General features: G+C 39.6%; 1 protein-coding gene across 1 annotated transcript in view; it reads left to right on the top strand.

The window, feature by feature from the left end:
- Window positions 1-23,367, top strand: part of TRPM6 (transient receptor potential cation channel, subfamily M, member 6) — a 178,452-nt gene that overhangs the window by 87,087 nt on the left and 67,998 nt on the right. Inside the window, exons 20-23 of the mRNA XM_006835005.1 lie at window positions 455-706; window positions 2,604-2,778; window positions 4,057-4,171; window positions 15,959-16,152. Of these exons, the coding sequence (XP_006835068.1) occupies window positions 455-706; window positions 2,604-2,778; window positions 4,057-4,171; window positions 15,959-16,152 (736 nt within the window). The remainder of the gene's footprint in view (window positions 1-454; window positions 707-2,603; window positions 2,779-4,056; window positions 4,172-15,958; window positions 16,153-23,367) is intronic.

Genomic DNA, 23,367 nt, shown 5'->3' with positions numbered 1-23,367 from the left:
CTTTTGTTTTGTTTAGACTTCTGCTAGGGTTTTCATGTGGTTAGTTGGCCTTACCAGTGTCATTAAGATGTATTTACAGAGCCCAAACCATGGCCACTGAGTTGATTCCGAAGTTTAGTGACCCTATGTATAGGCAGAGTAGAACTGCCTTGTAAGGTTTCCAAAGCTGTAATCTGTATGGAGGCAGACTGCCACATCTTTCTCCTGCACAACAGAGTGTTGAGTTTGAACAGCCAACCTTTGGGTTACCAGACTAGCGTTTTAACCATTGTAGCATAGAATTGTTTAAATAATTCATAACCTGAAGGTAACCAAAGCTTTTAAAAACTCCACGTGATCTAAGGATTGGCAGAATTAAAATTACTCTTTATATGATGGGCTGATGTATTGAAGCAACTATTGCTGAGACTCAGGTTTTACCCCATTTTCCAAGTTTCTCTCTTTCTTCCTTTAGGTCTGTATTTCAGAGCCTGGGAAGTTTATTCAAAAGGTGAAGGTATGGGTTAGTGAGTACTGGAACCTAGTTGGAACTGTTGCAATTGTCCTGTTTTTAGTTGGTTTTGGCCTTCGGTGGGGTGAGCCTCCTTTTCACACAGCGGGAAGACTTATCTACTGCGTAGACATCATATTCTGGTACACACAACTACTGGACTTTCTTGCTGTGAATCAACATGCTGGTCCATACCTGACTATGATTGCAAAAATGGTGAGTGCTGTCTGATTTTATAATCTGGTGTCCTTTTCAGTGGTTAAACCTTATATGGTTAATAGCCAATAGTTTAACTTTTGGAATTATTTATAGAAGTACAGGCAGATCTTTTTTTATCTCTACTTTCCTTATAACCATAAATTAATATTATAAATTATTATTTTTGGATACATATTGGTTAATTGATCAGGATGCTCAGCTTACCTTAATTTGTTTTTTGTTGTTAAATGCTATGGAGTCGGGTCTGACTCACAGTGACCCTGTAAAGTGTTTCTGAGGAGTGGCTGGTGAATTTGAACTGCTGACTCTGCGGTTCAAACCGACCTTGTGGTCCAAGGCATTATCCCACAGCACCACACCAGAACTCCTTTGTTGTTGTTGTTAAGTGCCATCAGGTCAGTTCCGACCCATAGCAACCCTGGATAGGGTTTCCGAGGAGTGGCTGGTGAGCTTGAACTGCCAACCTTGTAGTTCAAGCGGCTTTGCAGTCTGGTGCATTAACACAGAGCGCCACACCAGGACTCCTTTAGGGACAAGTAATATGGGATTCCGAGGTAGTGGTTGTTTAGTGATAGAATGCTTGCATTCTATACATGTGATTTGGGTTCAATTCCTGGCCAGTGTACCTCAAGTGTATCTACCATTTATCTATAAGTGGAGGCTTATATGTTGCTGTGATTCTGAAAAGGTTTCAGTGGAGCTTCCAGACTAAGAAGGACTATGAAGAAGACGTGGTAATCTGCCTCTGAAAACTAATCCAATGAAAGCCCTACAGAACGCAGCAGTTCGATCCCATTATGTATGGGGTCACCTTGCGTCAGGGGTGACTCAGCAACATCTAACAACAATGTAGGATTAGACCAAAATTGTCGCTGAGCACAGTAATTCCTGAGGACCAGATTTGTAACTCTCAATAGCCATAAATATATTTTTTTTGCTGAAAGACTGATTTTTTTTCTTATCCCACACCCCTAAAAAAAAGCTCTTATAGAGTAATTATTTGGGCCATACACTGTTCTAAGTACCTTTTATACACTAACTTATTTGATCTTTATAATCTTCATAAGGTAAGTATTAGTATTAAGCACATTGTACATACAAAGGAATGGAAGTTGAATAGATTTCCCAAGGACATATGTGGGGGAGCTAGGATTAATATCTGAGCCAGCTGGCTCCACTCAGACATCTGAGATCACTACCATGTGTCGGTCTTCTCCATCTGGCCTTGCATGAAGGCCTAAGACCTATCTTCTAGGAAATACAGCATCTCAAGGTCATCTGTGACTTTTAGAATACTCTGTGTCTGAGAAGGGTCCAGTTCTTGAGAATGAAAGGTAGTAATGAATATAGGGAGAGAACAGAGAAGGAGAACCCCCTGGACCCCAAAGACAGATTTGCTAAATGTCAACTCTGATTTTGCTGACATTGATATTTGGTAGATAGTGTGTGCTGAAGTAACTAGTCCTTCTTAATGATCTTTATAACTTTATTTTTCCCTCACACATTTTATGAGAGTTCCATAGGGTTTTGAAAGCTGTGACCATTTGGAGGCCGATCAACAGACCTATCTATTGAGGTTTGAATCACCAACCTTTGTGTTAGTAGTCAAGTGTTTAACTCTTTGCACCACCTAGGGACTCCTTTCCAGTTATTTAGGACCCAGAATCCTGTCAGCATATGACTTCCAAGGACTCCTATGGTAGGGAATGAGAAGAATGAGAAAGCCCAATCTGACAGAAGTTAACTGCCACACACTTGCCCACTGGCTAGACTACACGTAGGCCACATGACCTCAGCCTAATGGAAAGGAAGAAGAGAAAGGAGAGAAGCTCATTAATTGGTTTTAAATTTCAACTCTTTGGTAAAGATCTCCTTGTGCTATGCTCTTTTGTAGACAGGAAACATGTTCTACATAGTGATCATGATGGCCATAGTCCTCCTGAGCTTTGGAGTGGCTCGTAAGGCCATTCTTTCTCCAAAGGAGCCTCCATCTTGGAAGTTAGCTCGAGATATTGTATTTGAACCATACTGGATGATATATGGAGAAGTCTATGCTGCAGATATAGATGGTGAGTATGGGATTGGCCAGGTGCAGTGGTGGCTCAGTTGGCAGAGTTCTTACCTTCCATGCCGGAGACCTGGGTTTGATTCCCAGCCAGTGCACTTCAAGCATAGCCACCACTTATCTGCCAGCACAGGCTTGCTTATTGTTGTATGCAATGTTGAACATGCTACCTATGCTTGCTATATGTTGAACAGGTTCCAGGGTAGCTCCCAGACTAAGTCAGACTAGGAAAAAGGGGCTGGCAATCTATTTCTGAAAAATCAGTCAATGAAAATGGTTTGATCCTATTGTGCAATGAACCAACATTCCTTACTTAATGGCAGCTAACAACAACAGCATGGAATTTGCCATTATGTAGAAATTGAGCATTGTAGATGCTCAAAATTTAAAGTCTGTAAAATCATAATCTGAATCTTAGAAATGCCAAATATGAGAGTAAGTCAAAAAATATTGCTACAAAATCATAGCTACCTTTAATTAAACAAAAATATCAAAATGTGAAGCAATGTTTTTTTCTCCATGTAGGTCTATACACTTCTGAAGACAGTGTTTCTATCTACCTAACCCATCCCTGGAGAATTCTGTGCTTTTTTACTTAACCACCATGTTAAAATGCCAGTTTGGGCATCCTTGAGGGACCCAAATCATGTTCATTTTTTAATGTCTTTTGAGTTTGGGGAACCAAAAGAAGTCTGAAGGGGCACAGTGCTGTACGGTGAAAGGAATAAGGTTTCCCAATGATATTTCCATAGGACAGTTCTTGCTACCCTCGAAGACTGAACAGGGCATTGCCATAATGGAAAACAATTCCTCAGTACATCTCTCCTATTTGTATGTTTTGTTTTTCACCAGTGCAGTTTTCAGTTTCTTAAATCTTCTTCTTCCTAATAAGTTCCACTCTCATCCTGTGCCTTTGAGAAAATCTGTTAATATTGGTGGTAGATGGTGGTGGTTACAAAGGGTGCCCCCTTTGTAATTCCAAAAGACAATCACTATTACCTTCTTAGTTGGACCTTTTTTTTTGAAACCCTAGTGAGATTAAGACAAGTGTATTACTGGGAGAGTTGTCTAAGGCCATACATTGATTGCAGAGACATGCTTAAACATACTTTGTTTGGAATAAATCCATGCATGTATGAACAGGAATCCTAGTAGCGATACTTTTTGACTCACACTCATATTTGTGGGATTCTGTAGTTAATGTGCTAAAATTTTGCCAGACATCTGACTGTAATTTATCCTATCTATAATTTAATTTTTTAAAATGTTTCTTATTTTACAGTTTGTGAAAGCCATATATCGTGTCCTCCTGGTTCTTTTCTTACTCCATTCCTTCAAGCTGTCTACCTCTTCGTGCAATACATCATCATGGTGAACCTGTTGATTGCTTTCTTCAAGTAGGTTATGTTTTATAAATAAAAATATGAGGTTATTTTATTTTAATCAAAGTGGGGGCAGGTTTTTAAGTAGCTTTACATGTATTCTGAGGATATGACTTTTTTTTGTGTGTTCCATGTTTTATCGTTATGTTTTTAAACATGGTGGTGGTGGCTCTGTGCTGTGGAGTCAATTCTTACTCATAGCGACCCTGTATAGGGTTTCCGAGGCTATAAATCTTTATGGAAGCAGAAAGCATCATCTTTCTCCCATGGAACTGCTAGTAGTTTTGAATTGCTGACCTTGAGATTAGAAGTCCGACTCGTAACCAATATGCTAAAAATATGAACATGCAAATATTGGTAGGAATGATGCAGAGATTGGAAAGAGAATAATCATTCAATGGAGAGAAAGTATAATAAGGAAGAGTAAAAGGATATCATGAGTCTTATTTAAGCAATAAGTTAGAATGATTAGAATCTTGGAAGAATCGAGATGATAGAGTTGAAAGCTGGTTAAGGAGTTCTTGATATACTTTCTTCACTTGGTCCTCAGTATATCTTCCTTTTCATTTTTCTCAGTTAATGTCCATCTTCTCCTCAACCTTTTAACATTGGAATGTTCCTGGGCTCATTCTTTATTCTTTTTTCTATGGCGACCCCATTCAGTTTCCTGTATGAGTATATGCTGACAAATGCTGACAAACACCAATTTATATCTGCAGCCAGATCCATGTCTATGATCTCTGCTTGATTTTTAATTGGGCTATTTGTCTTTTTCTTGTTGAGGTGTTGAAGTTTCATATAAATTTTAGAGATTAGTCCCTTGTCTGATATGTCAATGCAAAAAAAAAAAAAAATCTGTCTGTGAGCTCTCATTTTACTATTTTGGTAAAATCTTTTGATGTACATTAAGTGTCCCATTTTTAGGAGGTCCTAGTCATCTATATTTCTCTTACTATCTGTGCTTTCATTATGTTTCACAATGTATTTATGCCATGTGTCAGAGCATCTAAGTTTATCCCTATTTTTCCATTGATGATCTTTACAGTTCTAGGTTTGACATTTAGATCTTTAATTGATGTTGAGTTAGTTTTTGTAAATCGTGAGATACAGGTCTTGTTCCATTTTTCTGCAGATGGATTTCTAGTATTTTGAGCACTATTTGTTGAAGAGACTATCTCATCTCCATTTAGTGTGTTTTGGCTCTTTGTCAAAGGTCATATGACCATATGTGATTGTTCTCAATTTTGTTCCATTGACCTATATGTGTTTCCTTGTACCAGTACCAGGTTATTTTGATCACTGTGGCTGTGATTTAGGTTTGGGATTGAGATGTGAGAGGCTTCCTACTTTGTTGTTATCCTTTAACGTACTTTATCTGGGGTCTGTTTCCTTTCCATATAAAGTTAGTGATTAGTTTATCCATCTCTTTAATGAATGATGTTGGAATCTGAATTAGGATTATTTTATATCTTGCTTTGGGTAGTGTTGACATTTTCATTATGTTAAGTCTTCCTGTCCATAAGCCTGGTATATTCTTCCACTTATGTAGGCCTCTTTCATAGTAATGTTTTGCATTTTTCTTGGCATAGGTCTTTTGGAACATATGCTCCAATAAATTTCTTGCTGAGTCTGGGATTTTCTTTGTATAGGATCATATCATCTGTAAATAGAGTTTTACTTTTTTTTTTTTTTGTCAATTTGGATGCCTTTAATTTTCCTTTTTTACCTTATAACTCTAAGTCTTCCAACACAATATTGATTTGGAGTGGTGGTGATAAAGGGCATCTTTGTCTGTTCACAAAAGGAATGCTTTCAGTTTCTCGCCGTAGAGACTAATGCTGGCTATTTGTTTTGTATCTATGTCCTCAATTATGTTAAGGAATTTCCCTTCTACTCATATTTTGTTAAGTTTTTTTTTTTTTTTATTTTTTTACCAGAAGTGAGTGTTAGATTTTGTCAAATGCTTTTTCTGCATCAATAGATGTGATCGTGTGGTTCTTTTTCTTTGTTTTATTCATGTGGTGGACTATGTTCATGTTTTTTCTGATATTAAACCCCAATTTATATCTCTAGCCTTATTTGTTTAAGTCTAGTCTTAGAGCTCCATCTGGCCTGTTGCATTTCTAGTTGAATGTGCAATATATTTCCAAATTTAAAACGTCCAAAACAGAGTTCATGATTCCTCTATTTCACTATTTCTACATGTAGTCTTTTCCAAAACTATGGTAAGACAATGGGTGCCTGGCAACTTCATGTTTTCAATCATTCAGAACATAAATCTTAAGAGTCATTTTTTTATGCCTCTTGCACCTTAACCTCTAAATTGCCAGAAACACCGGATTTACCTCGCCTTCAAAATAGATCATCAATCCATTCTACTAACCATTCCACTGCTTTCATGAGTTTGTCCACTCTAGTCTGTTCTCAACCCAGGAACTCAAATCATCCTTTAGAAACTTACGTCAGATGTCACTCTTCTGCTCCAAACTCTTCCGTAGTTCCCCATTTCCTTTTGGATAATATCCAGTGTTTCTATGATGATTCTAGGAGCCTATGTGATTTGGCTTCACTGCTGCTTCTAAAACCTCTGCTCCTCACTTCTTGTTGTCCATCATACCAACCCCTCACAAGTTTTAAAACAACACAGATACATTTGTACTTGCTGTTTCCTTTGTCTGGAATGTTCTTCTCCTCTGATATGAATGTGACTCATTCCCTTACTCCCTTCAAGTTTTTGTTCAATGTCATCCATCTTCTTAAATATGCTTAATCTGGAGAGTGCGTGGTAGACATTTGCAAGACTAACAAATCGCTCATTGCAAATACCTTTTGTTAGCAGCATAAAACGTACTAAACACGGGGGCCTCACCTGATGGAACACACAGGATTCAAATGGACTACATCCATGGTAAGAGGTGATGGAGAAGCTCAGTGTCATTAGCCAAAACAAGGCCAGGGGCCAACTGTGGAAAAGACTGTCAATTGCTCAGATCCAAGTTCAAGCTGAAGCTGAAGAACATGGAAACAAGTCCATGAAAGCCAAAACATGACCTTGACTACATCCCACCTGTACTTAGAGAACAGTTCAAGAACAGAGTTCATTCATTAGACACTCGTGATGCGAGACTGGAAGAGATGTAAGATGATATCAAGAACATCATACATGAAGCCAGCAAAAGGCTCTGAAACGACAGGAAAGAAAGACAAGACCAAAATGGATGTCAGAAGAGACTGAAGCTGCTGTTAAGTTTATTGTTGTTCAGTGCCGTCGAGTCAATTCAGACTCATAGGGTTTCCGAGGAGCAATTGGTGGGTTTGAATTGCTGAAATTGGGTTCACAATCCAGTGCTGGTTCTATAGCACTGCACTAGACTCTTAAGTTTAGACAAGCTAGAGCAACTGGAAGAAATGAGGAAGTAAAAGAGTTGAACAAATAATTCAAAAGGCAGCTTGAGAAGGCAAACCCAAGTATTATACTGAAATGTACAAAGATAGAGTTAGAAAACCAAAGGAGAACAACACACTCAGCATTTCTCAAGCTGAAAGAACTGAAAAGAATTCAAGACTTGACTGGAAATATTGGAGGATTATATGAACAAAATGGAGTGCTGGTGTGGTCCTGTGGGTTATTGCGCTGGACTGCAAGGTCAATTTGAACTGAAAGGTCAGCATTCAAGCTCACCAGCTGCTCCTCAGAAACCCAATAACAGGATTGTTATGAGTCGGAACTGACTGGATGGCACTTAACAACAACAACCTGCACAAAGTATTGAATGATGAAGAAAGCATCTAAAGAAGTTGGAAGGAATGCACAGGGTCACTGTACCAAAAAGATTTGGTCAATGCTCAACCATTTCAAGAGGTAACATATGATTAAGAACCAACAGTATTGAAAGAAGAAGTCCAAGCTATACTGAAGGTATTGATTGAAAACAAGGCTCTAGGAATTGCTGGAATACAAATTGAAATATTTCAGCAAACTGGTGCAATCTTGAAAGCGCTCTCTCTTCTCTACCAAGAAATTTGGAAGACAGCAGCTACCTGGCCAATTGATGGAAACAGGTTCATATTTGTGCCCACTGCAAAGAAAGGTGACACATCGGAATGTGGACATCATTGAACAATATTATTAATACCACATGCAAGTAAAATTTTCTGAAGATAATTACAAAACATTGACAAGGAGCTGTCAAAAATTCAAGCCAAATCCGCAAGAGTATGTGGAACAAAGGATGGATCTTGGTTGAAAGCAGGGAATACCAGAAAGATGGCTACCTGTACTTTATTGACTATAGAGAGGCATTCGACCTTGTGAACCATAAGAAACTATGGATAACAATGTGAAGATTGGGAATTGCAGAACACTTTATGGTGCTCATGAGGAAACTGTACACAGACCAGGAGGCAGTCATTATAACAGAACAAGGGAATACTGAATGGTTTAAAATCAGGAAAGGTGTGCACCAGGCTTGTATTCTTTCACCAGATGTATTCAATATTTAGACTGAATAAATAATCCTAAGAAGCTGGATTATATGAAGAATGTGGCATCAGGATTGGAGGAAGCTTCATTAACAACCTGAGATAATGCAAAGTGTTAAAGACCAAAGATATCAGCTTGAGGACTAAAGTGTCCCTGACCCAAACCATAGTAGCTTCATATCCATGTGAAAGTTGGCCAATGAGTAAATAAGACCAATGAGAAGGACTAATACATTTGAATTATGATGTTGGTGAAGAATAGAATATTGAAAGTACCATGGACTGCCAGAAGAGCAAACAAATCTGTTTTGGGTGAAGTATAGCCAGAAAAAGGAGCTCTGGTAGTGTAGTGGTTATGAATTGGGCTGCTAACCTCAAGGTCAGCAGTTCGAAACTACCAGCTGTTCTGAGGGTGAAAGATGAGATTTTCTGCTCCCATAAAGATTTATAGCCTTGGAAACCCTGTACCGGGTCGCTATGAATTGGAACCGACTTTATGGCACATCACCATCACCACCATTGCCAGAAAGCTCCTTAGAAGCCAGGATCTTTGCACATGTTGTCAGAAGGGTTCAGTTCCTGGAAAAGGGTATTTCTGAATCTTTGGACACGTTGAGAGGGTCAGTCCCTGGAGAAGTACATAATGTTTGGTAAAGTGGAGGGTCAACAAAAACGGGGGATGATGGATTGTCACAGTGGCAGCAGTGGGCTCAAACATAACAGTAAATGTGAGGATGGTGTAGGACTGGGCAGTGTGGCGTTCTGTTGTGTATAGAGTCGCTATGAGTCAGAACTGACCTGATGCTACCTAACAACAACAACAATCTTAAGATTTTATTTAAAATGTGATCTCATTGGCATGCCTACTCTCCCTTTTTACAGTTAAAACAAAGTTTATGCTCACTTGTATTATGTATACAAATATATTTATAATTTATTTGTATATTATATTTTTCTGCTTATTCAGCTCATCTACTGCAATATAAACTCCACTCCAGCGAGTATTTTCGTCTTTTTGCTCATGCATTTATTTTCAGCACGGTCTGAAAGAATGTGATATGTATTAGCTTAATGGATGAAAGAAATCAAGTGAGGTGATGAACAGAAGGTAGCATTTGCTGAATGTTTCTTATGTGCCATGCACTGTGCTAGACATTGATTTATGGTGGTTATGAATTGGGCTTCTAATCTCATGGTCAGCAGTTTGAAACTACCAGCTGTTCCACGGGAGAAAGATGAGGCATTCTGTTCCTGTAAAGATTTACAGCCTCGGAAACCCTGTTCAGGGTCACTGTGAGTCGGAACTGACTCCACGGCACACAACAACAACAACAGCATAACACTGTTGTTATGATAAGATAAGAAGGAATACCAATGCATGGAATCTAGATGAATGAAGTAGAGAACACAAGGGCTGGAGTGGGATGGAAGAAATGAGAATACTTAACATCTGATTGCTGTGTTGTTATGGAGTGGATATAAATGTCCTATTTGCTGTTAGATTACACGATGCTTTTCATTTCTCTTAGGCTTACCATTTTATGGATTTATAACTTTTATTAGTGTCCAGGATTTTTCCCCCCCAGATGTTTTTCTAATGTTTCTGATAATACGATGTGTATGATGCTTTCTCAAGAAAAATCAGGTGTCCAGTGGGGATGAGAAATCTTTACACAGGCCAACCTTCTTACTACAGAGAACCAAACAAGGAGAGGGAGCCTAGGACTCATTACTAGACCAAGGACTCTTTACTGGATGAATTCTTTATGTTGTTATGTTTAGTCCCAACTAATAGCGACCCTGTATAGAGTTTCCGAGGAGTGGCTGGTGGGTTTGAATCGTACGGTTAGTAGTCTACTGCTTATCCTACAGTGTCATACCTGGACTTCTTTATGTTGTTGTTGTCAGGTGTGGTCAAGTCTGTTCCAACTTATACTGACCCTATATACAACAGAAAAAAGGCGCTCTGGTAGCATAGTGGTTACGAGTCAGGCTGCGAACCTCAAGGTCAGCAGTTCGAAACTACCAGCGGTTCCATGGGAGAAAGGTGAGGCATTCTGCTCCTGTAAAGATTTACAGCCTCGGAAACCCTGTACGGGGTCACTGTGAGTCGGAACCGACTCCATGGTACATCACAACAACAACATACACAACAGAACGAAGTACTGCCCGGTCCGGTACCATCCTCACAGTTGTCGCTACACTTGAGCCCATTGCTGCTGCCACCATGAATCTCCATCTCATTGGGGGTCTTCCTCTTTTTCTTTGACCCTCCACTTTATCAAGTATGATGTCATTTTGCAGGGAATGGTCCCTCCTGATAATATGTCCATAGTATGAGAGATGAAGTCTGGCCCTCCTGGCTTCTAAGGAGCATTCTGGCTGTATACTTCTTGCAAGACAATTTGTTTGTTCTTCTGGCTATCCATGCTACTTTTAATATTCTTCAACACCATAACTCAAATGCATCAAGTACTTCTTTATGCCAGTTATTAAGAAGTACCAGGAATACATTGTGAAGACTGCCACCTGCTGGTCAATAAACTGTAGCTGCACTTAGAGGTACAACGCCAAACCAAACTAAACAAATCACATTGCCACAGAGTAGATTTCAACTCATAGTGACTCGCTGTGGGGTTTCTGAGTCTGTAAATCTCTACAGAGCAGACAGTGATATTTCTCCCGTAGAACTCTGGACCTTATGGTTAACAGATCGATGTCTAAGCCATAGAACCACTAGGGTTCCTTAATAGTACACCTATGTAACCAAGTGGTTCCCAGACTTTATTGTTCATGAGAACCACCTCCATGGCTTCTCATGAACAATGAAGTCTGGGAACCACTTGGTTCCATTGCTATAATTAAGTTTCAGTATGTCTGAGATGAGTCCCAATAATTTGTATTTCTAACAAGTTCTCTTAAGATGATTAAAAAATATATACTCAAATCAAATTTTACTGTGTTTTTGGTTTGCACAGCACATTAAGTTCCTGTTCAAGAATTTTTACATGAACTGTACAGTGACATTGATTACATTGTTTATGATACATGCACGTTTGAATATTCTCATTGTTCTGTTTCTAGTAATCTAGTTTCCCTTCCCACTTACTTTCTCATCTTTTCTTTTTTAAAAAAATATAGTTGATTATTTGATCTCATATAGGTGACTTTTTAAGAGAATCAGAGCTAATGGATTATATTCTGTATTTGGTGAGCCTATCTGTTGTTTAGTTACAACGTGACTTCGATATATTTTCAGTTCAGTGTTTAAGGAATATCTCAGGGCAGTAGTTTTAGTGAGTCCTCTGGTCTCAGCCAGTCCAGTCATTCTGAATTTTTTCAAAAAAAGAATTTGAGGTTAGCTTCCACTTTTTTCTCCCATTCGATCAGATTCATCTACTTTGGCGCTGAAAGGATCATCAGTATTCGCAGCTGGGCACCATCTAGTCCTTCTGGTCTTAGGGTAGATGAAGCCTTGGTTTGTATAGACAGTCCTGTAGTCCTCCTCTAAGTCTTGGCTTTCCTTCTATATCTTTTATTCCATACGAGTAGAGACCAATAGTTGAATCTTAGAGGGCTGCTCACAAGCTTTTCAGACACCAGACATTACTAATAGAGTAGGATATAGTGCGTAAATGTTACCATCTATATTATACCAATTGACTGAGTTGTCCCACAGAACTATGGTTCTAACCCTCCACACCCAGAAAACCAACCTTGTGAGGTATTTGGTTATGTCTAAGAAATATCTAAGGACCTCTGGTATCACAGTGAGCTACACATTGTGCTGCTAACTGCAAGGTCAGCAGTTCAAATTTACCAGTCACTCTGTGGAAGAAAAATGAGACTTTCTGTTCTTGTAAAGATTTACAGCTTTGGAAACTCTGCATAGGAATTCTGTGAGTTAGAACCGGCTTGACAGCACACAGCCACTACCACCAAGAAGTATCTGAACAGTGCCCCCTATGTGCTGTATTGTATATGTGAATAAATATGCATACACACAGATATGCATATGCACACAACACAGTTATATATACACTCACATTTGCACAACTATAGACATATCTGCTTGCATGCATACACATAAACCCATACAAATATATTTTGGTTGCTGTTGTTATTGTTGCAAAATTATATATGCTATAGCAATTATCAGAAAGTTTTTTTTGTTGTTCCATACATCTTAATGACATCATTTGCTTTGGCCAGTCTGCACAGCCTCCACCCAATTCAGAGTTGCGTTTTCCATCACTATAAAATCACAAGTGTCTTAACACCTAACAATAATAACACAACATCTAGAGAGCCGAAAGAACTGAAGAAAAATTGAAAAAGCGTGTAGTTATAATATTGAAAGATTCTACAAGCGAATTGTTGACCCTTGCAGAAAGTATCTAAAGAAGATGGAAGGAATACACAGAGTCATTGTACCAAAAAGAAATGGTTGATATTATACCATGTGGTAGGAGGCATACGATCAAAAGCTGATGGTATTGAAGGAAGAAGCCCAAGGTGCATGGAGGGCATTGGCAACACACAAAGCTCCAGGAATTGATGGGATACTATTTAAGATGTTTCAACACATGGATGTAATGCTAGAGGTGCTCATTCTTCTGTGCTAAGAAATTTGGAAGACAGCTTCTTGACAACCTACTGGAAGAGTTCTAAATCAGTGCCCATTCCAAAGAAAGAATTCAACAGAATGCAAAAATTTTCGAAGAATATCATTATTCTCACATGCAAGTAAAATTTTGCTGAAGATAATCAAAACTCTGTTGTAGTGGTGCACTGACAGGGAACTACCAGAAGTTCAAACTGGATTTGGAAGAAAACATGGAATAATGGATATCACTGATGATATCAGATGGATCTTGATTGGAAGCAGCGAAGACCAGGATGGGTTCAAATGTATTGACCTGTTTTTCATTGACTCTGCAAAAGATCATAACAAACTATAGATGCCATTGCAAAGAATGGGTATTCCAGAACATTTCACTGTGCTCATGAGGAACCTGTACATAGACCATGAGGCAGTTGTTCGAACAGAACAAGAAAATACTGCATAGTTTGAAATCAGGAGAGGTGTGTGCCTTGGTTGTGTCCTTTCACGATACTTATTTAATCTCTATGCTGAGCAAATAAATCAAGAACTGAACTATATGAAGGATGCAGCATTAGAATTGGAGGAAAACTCATCAATAACTTGCAATATGCAGATGACACAACCTTGCTCCCCCAAAGTGAAGAGGACTTGAAGTATTTACTGATGAAGATCAAAGATTACAGCCTTCTAACATAAAGAAATGTAACGTAAAAATGTCTAATGTAAAAGATGTCAGCTTGAGGACTAAGGTGCGCCTGACTAAGCCATGGTATTTTCAATAACCTCATATGCATGCAAAAGCTGGACAGTGAATAAGGAAGACCATAGAAGAATTGATGCTTTTGAGTTATGGTGTTGGAGGAGAATGTTGAAAGTGTCGTGGGCTGCCAAAAGAACCAACAGATCTGTGTTGGAAGAAGTGCAGCCAGAGTGCTCCTTGGAGGCCAGGATGGCCAAACTTCGTCTCTCATACTTTGGAAATGTTATCAGGAGGGACCAGTCATTGGAGAAGGATATCGTGTTTGGTAAGGTGGAGGGTCAGAGAAAAAGAGGAAGACCCCCCAGCAAGATGGATTGGCAAAGTGGCAGCATCAGTGGGCTCAAGCATGGCAACAATTGTGAGATTGGCCCAAGATTGGGCAGTGTTTTGTTCTGTTGTGCGTAGGATTGCTATCACTCAGTGCCAACTCAATGACACCAAACAACAACAACAACAACAAGGTAAAGAAAACAAAAATCCTTATAATGGAACCAATACACATCATGATAAGCAGGAAAAGATTAGTGTTGTCAAGAATTTCATTTTACTTGGATCCATAATTAACACCCAGGGAAGTAGCAGTCAGGTAATCAAAGGAGGTATTGTATTGGACAAAACTGTTGCAAAAGATCCAATTAAATTGTTAAAAAGCAAAGATGTTACTTTGAAGAGGAAGGTGTACCTGAACTAAGTCATCACGTTTGCAAATGTCTCATTATGCATGGGCAATGAATAAAGAAGACTGTAGAAGAATTGATGCCTTTGAATTATGGTGATGGTGAGGAATATGAACATTAAATATATGATGGACTGCCAGAAGAACAAACAAATATGTGTTGGCTGAAGTACAGTCATGCTGCTTCTTAGAAGCAAAGATGATGAGACTTCATCTCATGTACTTTGGACATGTCATCAGGAGGGACCAGTCCCTGGAAACGGACATCATGTGTGATAAAGCAGAGGGTCGGTGAAAAAAAAGGAAGACCTTCAACAAGATGAATTGAAGCAGAGACTGCAAAATGGGTTCAAATGTAGGAGCCATTGTGAAGATGGCGTAGCATTGGGCAGTTTCATTCTTTTGTACACAGGGTTGCTATGAGTAGGAAACGACTCTATGGTACCTAACAGCAAAACCAAGTAGTTATGGATGATATGTTGTTTTAGAGTAACCACTACATACCACAAGTCCCAGGTCAAGTTCTGTAATATTAATATTTATTCTACCATCTTCATATTATCATCAAGATAATAATTAAAGAGAAAACCCAAAGTGGCCTGTTAATGTGGGTGACTTGTAATGTAAAGTGAGTCTAAAAGTGAATTTAACATCTAAATAGAAGCTCTGTTCATTGATTAGGATGAATTGATTCTTCATTGTTGTCTCTTCATGAATACTGCTTCATTTGGGTTTTTAAGGTAGTAATTCAAGGTGGGTTTGAACCACAAGGTTGGGGTTCAAACTCACCACCCACTCCTTGGAAACCCTATACAAGGTCGCTATGAATCACAACCGACTCAACGGTGCTTAACAACAACAATATTTGACAATACAGCTTCATAAAGTTGGTGATATAGATGGATAATAAAGCTGTTTACCATGAAGGATGAATTATGGACTGACAATGATCTTCTCTTATGATCAAGAGATGCTGAGTCAAGCATAGTGCTGAGTTCCAGGGGGGTATTTCCATTCATGGCTTAAAAAATGCTAGCTTATTTTCTTTCTAATAATGCCTTTTGTCATTATTCTGATGAGTATATTTCTTGTAGAAAGTGATTCGTGGGTTTTGTTAGGTGGAATTAGAATTGTAAACCCAGTGGGTATTATTTTCATTGGCTAACTGCTTGGTAATATCAAGTGACTCGGTGCTAGAAGTTGGAAACTAAAGAATCTAATGGCTATGTTTCAGGATGTTGTACTATAACATTGACCCTCTCTTCCTACAACTTGCAGCAATGTTTACATGGATATGAAGTCCATGTCAGATAAACTGTGGAAATACAATCGCTATCGCTACATTATGACCTTCCACGAGAAGCCTTGGCTGCCTCCTCCTTTCATTCTGCTGAGTCACCTGGGCCTCCTCATCCGCCGCCTTTGCCATCATCAAGGTCCAAATGACCAAGAAGAAGGTGATGTTGGATTAAGTAAGTTTTTAATGGTGGGGCAGGAGGGAGAGAGAGAGAGTAAATAGTGACAATTCAAAATGAAAACACTCAAACATTGTAAATAAAATTCTTGGCTCAAGATGGAAGACTTGGAGCCAGTTGCTAATAGAATATCAGCTGATGCTCTGTTAATGTTAGATGTCATAGTGTCGGCTCTGGCTGGATCCTGTGTCATTCTCATAATGTGGGTCAAATGTTGAGGCTATTATGTATATTACCTTTCAACCTACAGTCCCAGCACTGTATCCGACAGTGGAGCCTGGGTGGTGTTGGGCTGCAAAACATGTTGGGCTGCAAAACAGCAAGATCAGCAGTTCTAATCTATCAGTTGCTCCATGGGAGAAAGATGAAGCTTTCTATTCCTGTGAAGATTTTCAGTGGAGCTTCCAGACTAAATAAACTAGGAAGAAAGGGCTGGTGATCTACTTGTGAAAATCAGTCATTAAAAATCCTATAGATGTTGGCAGAATACTTCTGATATTGTTGGCTATGTGTCGTTGAGTTGGTTCCGACTTATAGTGAACCAGTATTGGGTTTCTGAGAAGTGACTGGTGAGTTTGAACAGCTCACCTGTGGTTCAAACCGACCTTGAGGTCGAATGCTTAGCCTATGGTGACATACTAGGACTCCATTGTAAAGATTAACAGCCTCAGAAACCCTATAAAGAGTCGCTATGAGTCGGAACCGACTTGATGGCACATAACTGTCCTATATCAGATAATATTCTGCTATCATCCATAGGGTTTTTCTATGACTAATGTTCACAAGTAGATCACTAGTTTATTGAGTCTGGAAGTTCCACTGAAAAGTGTCCAGTAAGGACGACCCTACAGGTGTTTGAAATACTGGTAGCATAGCTTCCGGCACGATAGCAACATACATGCCACCACAATGTGACAAATTGACAGACAGGTGGTGGCTCTGGGTCTACGTAAATACAGTGATCTCATTTTGTGGTAGTAGTAACTTTGACCAAGATTACCTAATTCGTTGAAAGAAAAGTATAGGTAGTAATAGAAACTCTGCTTGAATGTGTAAAACGTTTATGCTACCTAAGAAACCTCTGCTTTCTTTGCTAACTTGGGAGCTTCTCAGAATAACTTTTAGAGAACCACCATAGTGACCCATACTCATTGCCCTGTTTTTGAGGGTGAAACTCAAATCAAAAAGAATTAGAGAAGACCTTGGGGTCTAAGGGAAATATATCAACAAAGTTTTGCTTAACTTATTGACTTAGTCAACTCTCTGGTTCTGATCTACTTTGTGTAGAGGTAATTATAAAATGGGCATTTTATATTTTTGCTCTTTTTTTTTTTTTTAACTTTTTATTGTGCTTTGAGTGAAGAACAGATAATATACTTTTTATTCAACAAATCATATCCTTTGCTTCATTACAATGATTTCAATCACCTGGATGGACCGTCAGTTAACAATATTTCTATTTCTTTTAACTGTTGCACTCCTCCCTCTGTTTCCTGCTTCTTTTCATCCTTCCTCAACCAACCTCTCTCTTGTTGTATATTGCCTACCCTGTCACCCATGCTAACATGCGTCTACCTTCTAGCCATCGAATACTTTCCTTTCCCCACCCTCTGTAACCATCATAGAATGTTTCTTTTATCAAGAAAACCTGTCATGACTTTTTATAACATTGGTCTCATACAATATTTGACCTTTTGTGATTGACTAAATTTCACTCTGCGTAGCATCCTCCAAGTTCATCCATGTTATGAGGTGTTTTACAGATTCCATTGTGATTCTTCAATGTTGCATAGTATTCCGCTGTGTCTATTTACCAAAGTTAGTTGATCCATTCTTCTATTGATGGGCATTTAAGCTGTCTCCATCATTTTGCTATTGAGAACAGTGCTGCAATGAATATGGGTGTGCATATTCATGTCACAGCTCTTATTTCTTGCAGATATATACCAAGTAGAGGAATTGCTGCTCGGTCATACAGTATTTCTATTTACAACTTTTTGAGAAAGCATTATATAATGGTTGCACCATTTTATAGTCTCACTAGCAGTGTAGGAGGGTCCCAGTCTTCCACAGCATTTGTTGTTTTCTGTTTTTTTTTTTTACTTTAAACTTTGCTATTAATGGTGGGGTAAGATGTTAGTTCAGAGTCCTGGTGTAGCACTGTGTGCTAGTACATCAGACTGCAAAGTCATTTGAACATCAAGGTCGGTGGTTCAAGCTCACCAGCTGCTCCTCGGAAACCCTATACAGGGTCGCTATGGATTGGAATCAACTCAGTGGCACTTAACAACAACAACAAAGATGATATTTCATTGCTGTTTTGATTTGCAAGACCTTTTTAAAGTGTTGAAGAGCAAAGATGTCAGCTTGAAAACTAAGGTGCACCTGACCCAAGCCATGGTATTTTCAATAACCTCATATGCATGTGAAAGCTGGACAGTGAATAAGGACGACCGTAGAAGAACTGATGGTTTTGAGTCATGGTGTTGGAGGAGAATATTGAAAGTGCCATGGTGCGGGGAGACCGGCTCTCTGCAGGGGTAGTGGGACACAAGAGGATACGCGGAATCAGCGGTGAAGAAGAAATGAATGAATACAATCGAAAGGCTTTTCAGCTTTCTGTACTGTCCGGCTGTTCTCTCCAGCTTCTGCCTTCTGCCTCTGCCTCCTTCTGCCTTCTGCCTTCTGCTGTCTGCCCTCTGCCTCCTTCTTCCTCCCTCCTTTCCTCTGCTGCTTCTGCCCTCTTTCTCTTCCTCCTACTTTCTGCCTCTGCCAGCCCAGCTCAGCAAGTCTTTATTTTTTATACTTAAAATTACACAGTACATGAATTGACACTTTTATCTTTTCTTGAATTATTACACAGTTAGTCACAACATTCTTGCACCTGGTCATTAGACAACCTTGACAAAAATACTTCTGTGATGTTCAGACTGACCTTCATCTCCTTTCCCAGTATGTGATAAACTGTTTCTTCTTGTTTCTACTAAAGGATTATAAACTTTCTATCCTACATAATGTGCTATTATTTTCATAATAAAGGTATTCATTAAATCGCTTAGAAGCTATGTGGCATAAAGCCCAACCTGGCTACTTGCTGCAAGAAGTGTAGATTATTAAGTCAAAACTACCCTTCACTTAAGTTCATTATTGTCTGCTTGTTTACGCAGGTGTCTGTATGTGGGGTTTGAGAATTCTAGCTAGTGACTGATTGTGGTGCGGTCTATGGGGGTGGGTCAGCTTGGCTCTAATATGCTATCTGCGTTTGTGGTCTCACAAATACAGTTACTTAGGTTTTCTATGAAAAGGAGTAATTTACACAATTCTCTTTGTACTCAATCCACCAAAGCCGAAAGCAATTGTTGATAAGCTAGTTTTCCCTAAGGTTTGTAGAATTCACAGTGAAAGGCTGTGAATATTGCCATATTATATATTTTTATAAGTAAATTTAGGATTACTCTAAAGAGAAGGTAGAAAGCAACTTCTGAGAGTCCTCTGTCTTGCAAGATGACTCTTCTTATTTGCTGGAACTGTGTCAAGCAGCAAATCGAAGCTGTTCTCTACCCTCAACGGCTCCGAGCACCATAGGCTTCCAAAAGAACCAATAGGTCTGTGTTGGAAAAAGTGTAGCCAGAGTGCTCCTTGGATGACAAGACGGCCAAATTTCATTTCTTATACTTCAGACATATTGTCAGGGAGGACCAGTCACTGGAGAAGGATATCATGTTTGGTAGGGTGGAGGGTCAGAGAAAAAGAGGAAGACCCCCAGCGAGATGGATTGGCAGCATCAGTGGGCTCAAGCATGGCAACAATTGTGAGGTTGGCCCAGGATCTGGCAGTGTTTCGTTCTGCTGTGCATAAGGTTGCTATGGTTCGGTACTGATTCCATGGCACCTAACAACAACAACAAGTAGTTAATGATTATGAGAATTTCTTCATATGTTTGTTGGCTGCCTGAATGTCTTCTTTGGTGATGTGTCTGCTCATGTCCTCTCCCCATTTTTAAATTGGATTGTCTCCTTGTTGAGATGTTGACGTATTCTATAAATTTTGGAGAGTTTGAAATGTCATTGCCTCCAATTTTTTCCCAGTCTGTGGGTTCTCTTTTTACTTTTGGTGAAATCCTTGGATGCACATAAAGGACAAGTTATTAGGAGGTTCCAGTCATCTATTTTGTCTTCTGTTTGTGTGTTTTCAGTTATGATTGATAGTGTAGTCATGCCGTGTATCAGAGTCCTTAAGTTTGTCCCTGTTTCTTCATTGATGATCTTTATTGTTTTAGCTTTGCATTTTGGTCTTTAATCCCCAATGAGTTCGTTTTTGTATATGGTGTGAGATAAGGATCTTGTTTCATTTTTCTGCAAGTGGATTTCCAGTTTTACCAGCACCATTTATTGAAGAGACTGTCTCTAACCCATTTAATGCATTTTGGTCCTCTGAACTGAGTATAGGTAGATGGGTTTGCTTTGGGTTCTCAATACTGTTCCATTGATCTATGTGTCTTTTGCTGTACCAGTATTAGGCTGTATGGTAGATTTTGAGATTGGGATGTGAGAGGCCTCCTACTTTGTTCTTCCTTTTTAATAATGCTTTGCTTATCTGAGTCACTTTCCTTTCCATATAAAGTTAGTGATTAGTTTTTCCATCTTTTTAATGAATGATGTTGGAACCTATTGGGATTGCATTATATCGATAGATTGCTTTGGGTAGTGTTAACATCTTCACAATGTTAAGTCTTCCTGTCCATAAATGGGGTATATTCCTCCATTTCTTCAAATCTTTTTTTTAAATTCTTATAGTAGTATTTTGTAGTTCTCTTTGTGTAGGTCTTTTGTTTCTGTGGTTAGATTTATTCCCAAGTATTTAATCTTTTAGGTGGCTATCGTGAATGGTATTGTTTTCCTGAACTCCTTTGCAGTGCTATTTTTTTTAGTGTATATTTTGGCTCTTGATAGTTGGCTTTGTGAAGTAACTTTCTCTTCTTGAACCACTTGACAAATTTGTCTTTTCTGTTCCTTCCTCTAAGAGGCTCAGCTTTATAAGGAGCCAAAGTGCAACTGAAGTTCATTTGAAGACTTATAATTATAGTGTAAATTTTAGCCTTCTAATATAGAAGTCCTGGTGTGGCACCATAGGATTAATACTGGACTTCTAACTGCAAGGTCGGTGGTTCAAATCCACCAACCTTGGAAACCCTATACAAGTAGCTATAAGTCAGAACTGACTCGATGGCACTTAACAACAACAATAGCAACAATACTGAAATCTAAAATGTAATGCCAGCTATTAGGGCTAGAACCATTACCACCCAGTAGTCATATGCCCTGGTGGTACTGTGGGATAAGCATTGGGCTGCTAACTTAAAGGCTGGCATAGAAAGTTGAGGTTCTCTGCTCCCATGAAGATTTACAGTTTCAGAATATTATATAGGCTCGCTGAGTGAGGTTGGCCCAGGATCGGGCAGTGTTTCGTTCTGCTGTGCATAGGGTCGCTATGAGTCGGTACCGACTCGATGGCACCTGACAACAACAAAAAAAACGAGGCAGAACTGACTGGAAGGGAGTGAGATTGGCTGTTGGGTTTTAGTAAAGTCCCTGGGTGGTGCAAACAGCTAATGTGTTTGGCAGCTAACCAAATATTGGAGATTCAAGTCCACTCAGAGGTACCTACTTCTGAAAAATCAGCCATTCAAAACACCATGGAGTACAGTTCTACTCTGATACACTGGGGATTTCCATGACTCAGAATTGACTCTAGGATCACTAGTTAGAAGAATGTGAACTACTTGAGAGATCCTGAAATGACCTAGAATTTGACCGAACTTACTAATAACATAAGGAGCTCTGGTAGCGTAGTGGTTACGAATCGGGCTGTGAACCTCAAGGTCAGCAGTTCGAAACTACCAGCTCTTCTGTGGGAGAAACACGAGGCTTTCTGCTCCCATAAAGATTTACAGCCTCGGAAACTCTGCATAGAGTCGCTATGAGTCGAAACTGACTCCATGGCACATAACGACAACTAATAACATCCCAAAGAGCCTTCCCAGGACTCACCTTGATTTAGGCACATAGGACGACTGTGGAAATTTTGCTGATGTATAGAGGCGCGTTCACCCTGAGCCCTGGAACAATTTTGATATCGACCTTTCTTCCAATCACCTAGCTTGAGAATAAAAATGTCTCCAAGTGGAGCAGCAGTGCCACCAGGTGGACAGTCACGAGAAAGCGCCATCAGTCTCTGGAATTGCTCTTTGGAATCTACAGAATTGGGTTACAAAGCTTCTTGATTATCTGAGTTGTCTTCACTGTAAAGGGGAGTTTGGAGTTGGGGTGGGGGCTGCGGGACTGCATTTATTATTTCTGAAAGATTCTTTTTCATACCATTGTTGTTGTTGTGAAGTGCCATTGAGTCGGTTCTGACCCATAGTGACCCTGTAAAGGGTTTCCTAGGAGCAGCTGGTGCGCTTGAACCGCTGACCTTGCAATTCAAATGGCTTCAGTCTGTCGCATTAACCCACAGCACCACACCTGGACTCCCTTTCAAACCATAGTAATCAGAACATATTGTGTACTTGAGTTGTTAGCAGATTATACTTCTTAGCTCTTGATGGTGGTGGTGGTTATGTGCTGTGGAGTTGGTTCCGACTCATAGTGACCCTGTACAGGGTTTCTGAGGCTGTAAATCCTTATGGAAGCAGAAAGCCTCAGCTTTCTCCCACGGAACGGCTGGTAGTTTTGAACTGCTGACCTTGTGGTTCTCAGCCCGATTCGTAACTACTATGCTACCAGAGCGCCTTGTTGTTGTTGTTGTTGTTGTTGTTGTTAGGTGCCATTGAGTCGGTACCGACCCATAGTGACATAGCACAGCAGAACGAAACACTGCCTGATCCTAGGCCAACCTCACTACTATTGGCACGCTTGACTCCATCGATGCTGCCCCTTGGCTAATCCATCTCGTTGGGGGTCTTCCTCTTTTTCTCTGACCCTCCACCTTACCAGCGACGATCCCTCTTGACAATATGTCTGAATTATGAGAGACAAAGGTTGGCCATCTTGGCCTCCAAGGAGCACTCTGGCTGCATTTCTTTCAAAACGGAACTATTGGTTCTTTTGGCAGCCCGTGGCACTTTCAATATTCTCCTCCAACACCATAACTCAAAAGCATCAATTCTTCTACAGTCTTCCTTATTCACTGTCCAGCTTTCACATGCATATG

The sequence above is a fragment of the Chrysochloris asiatica genome, unplaced genomic scaffold (assembly GCF_000296735.1).
Source record: "Chrysochloris asiatica unplaced genomic scaffold, ChrAsi1.0 scaffold00014, whole genome shotgun sequence".
Lineage (NCBI taxonomy): Eukaryota > Metazoa > Chordata > Mammalia > Afrosoricida > Chrysochloridae > Chrysochloris > Chrysochloris asiatica.
This window is presented reverse-complemented; position numbering and strand designations above follow the sequence as displayed.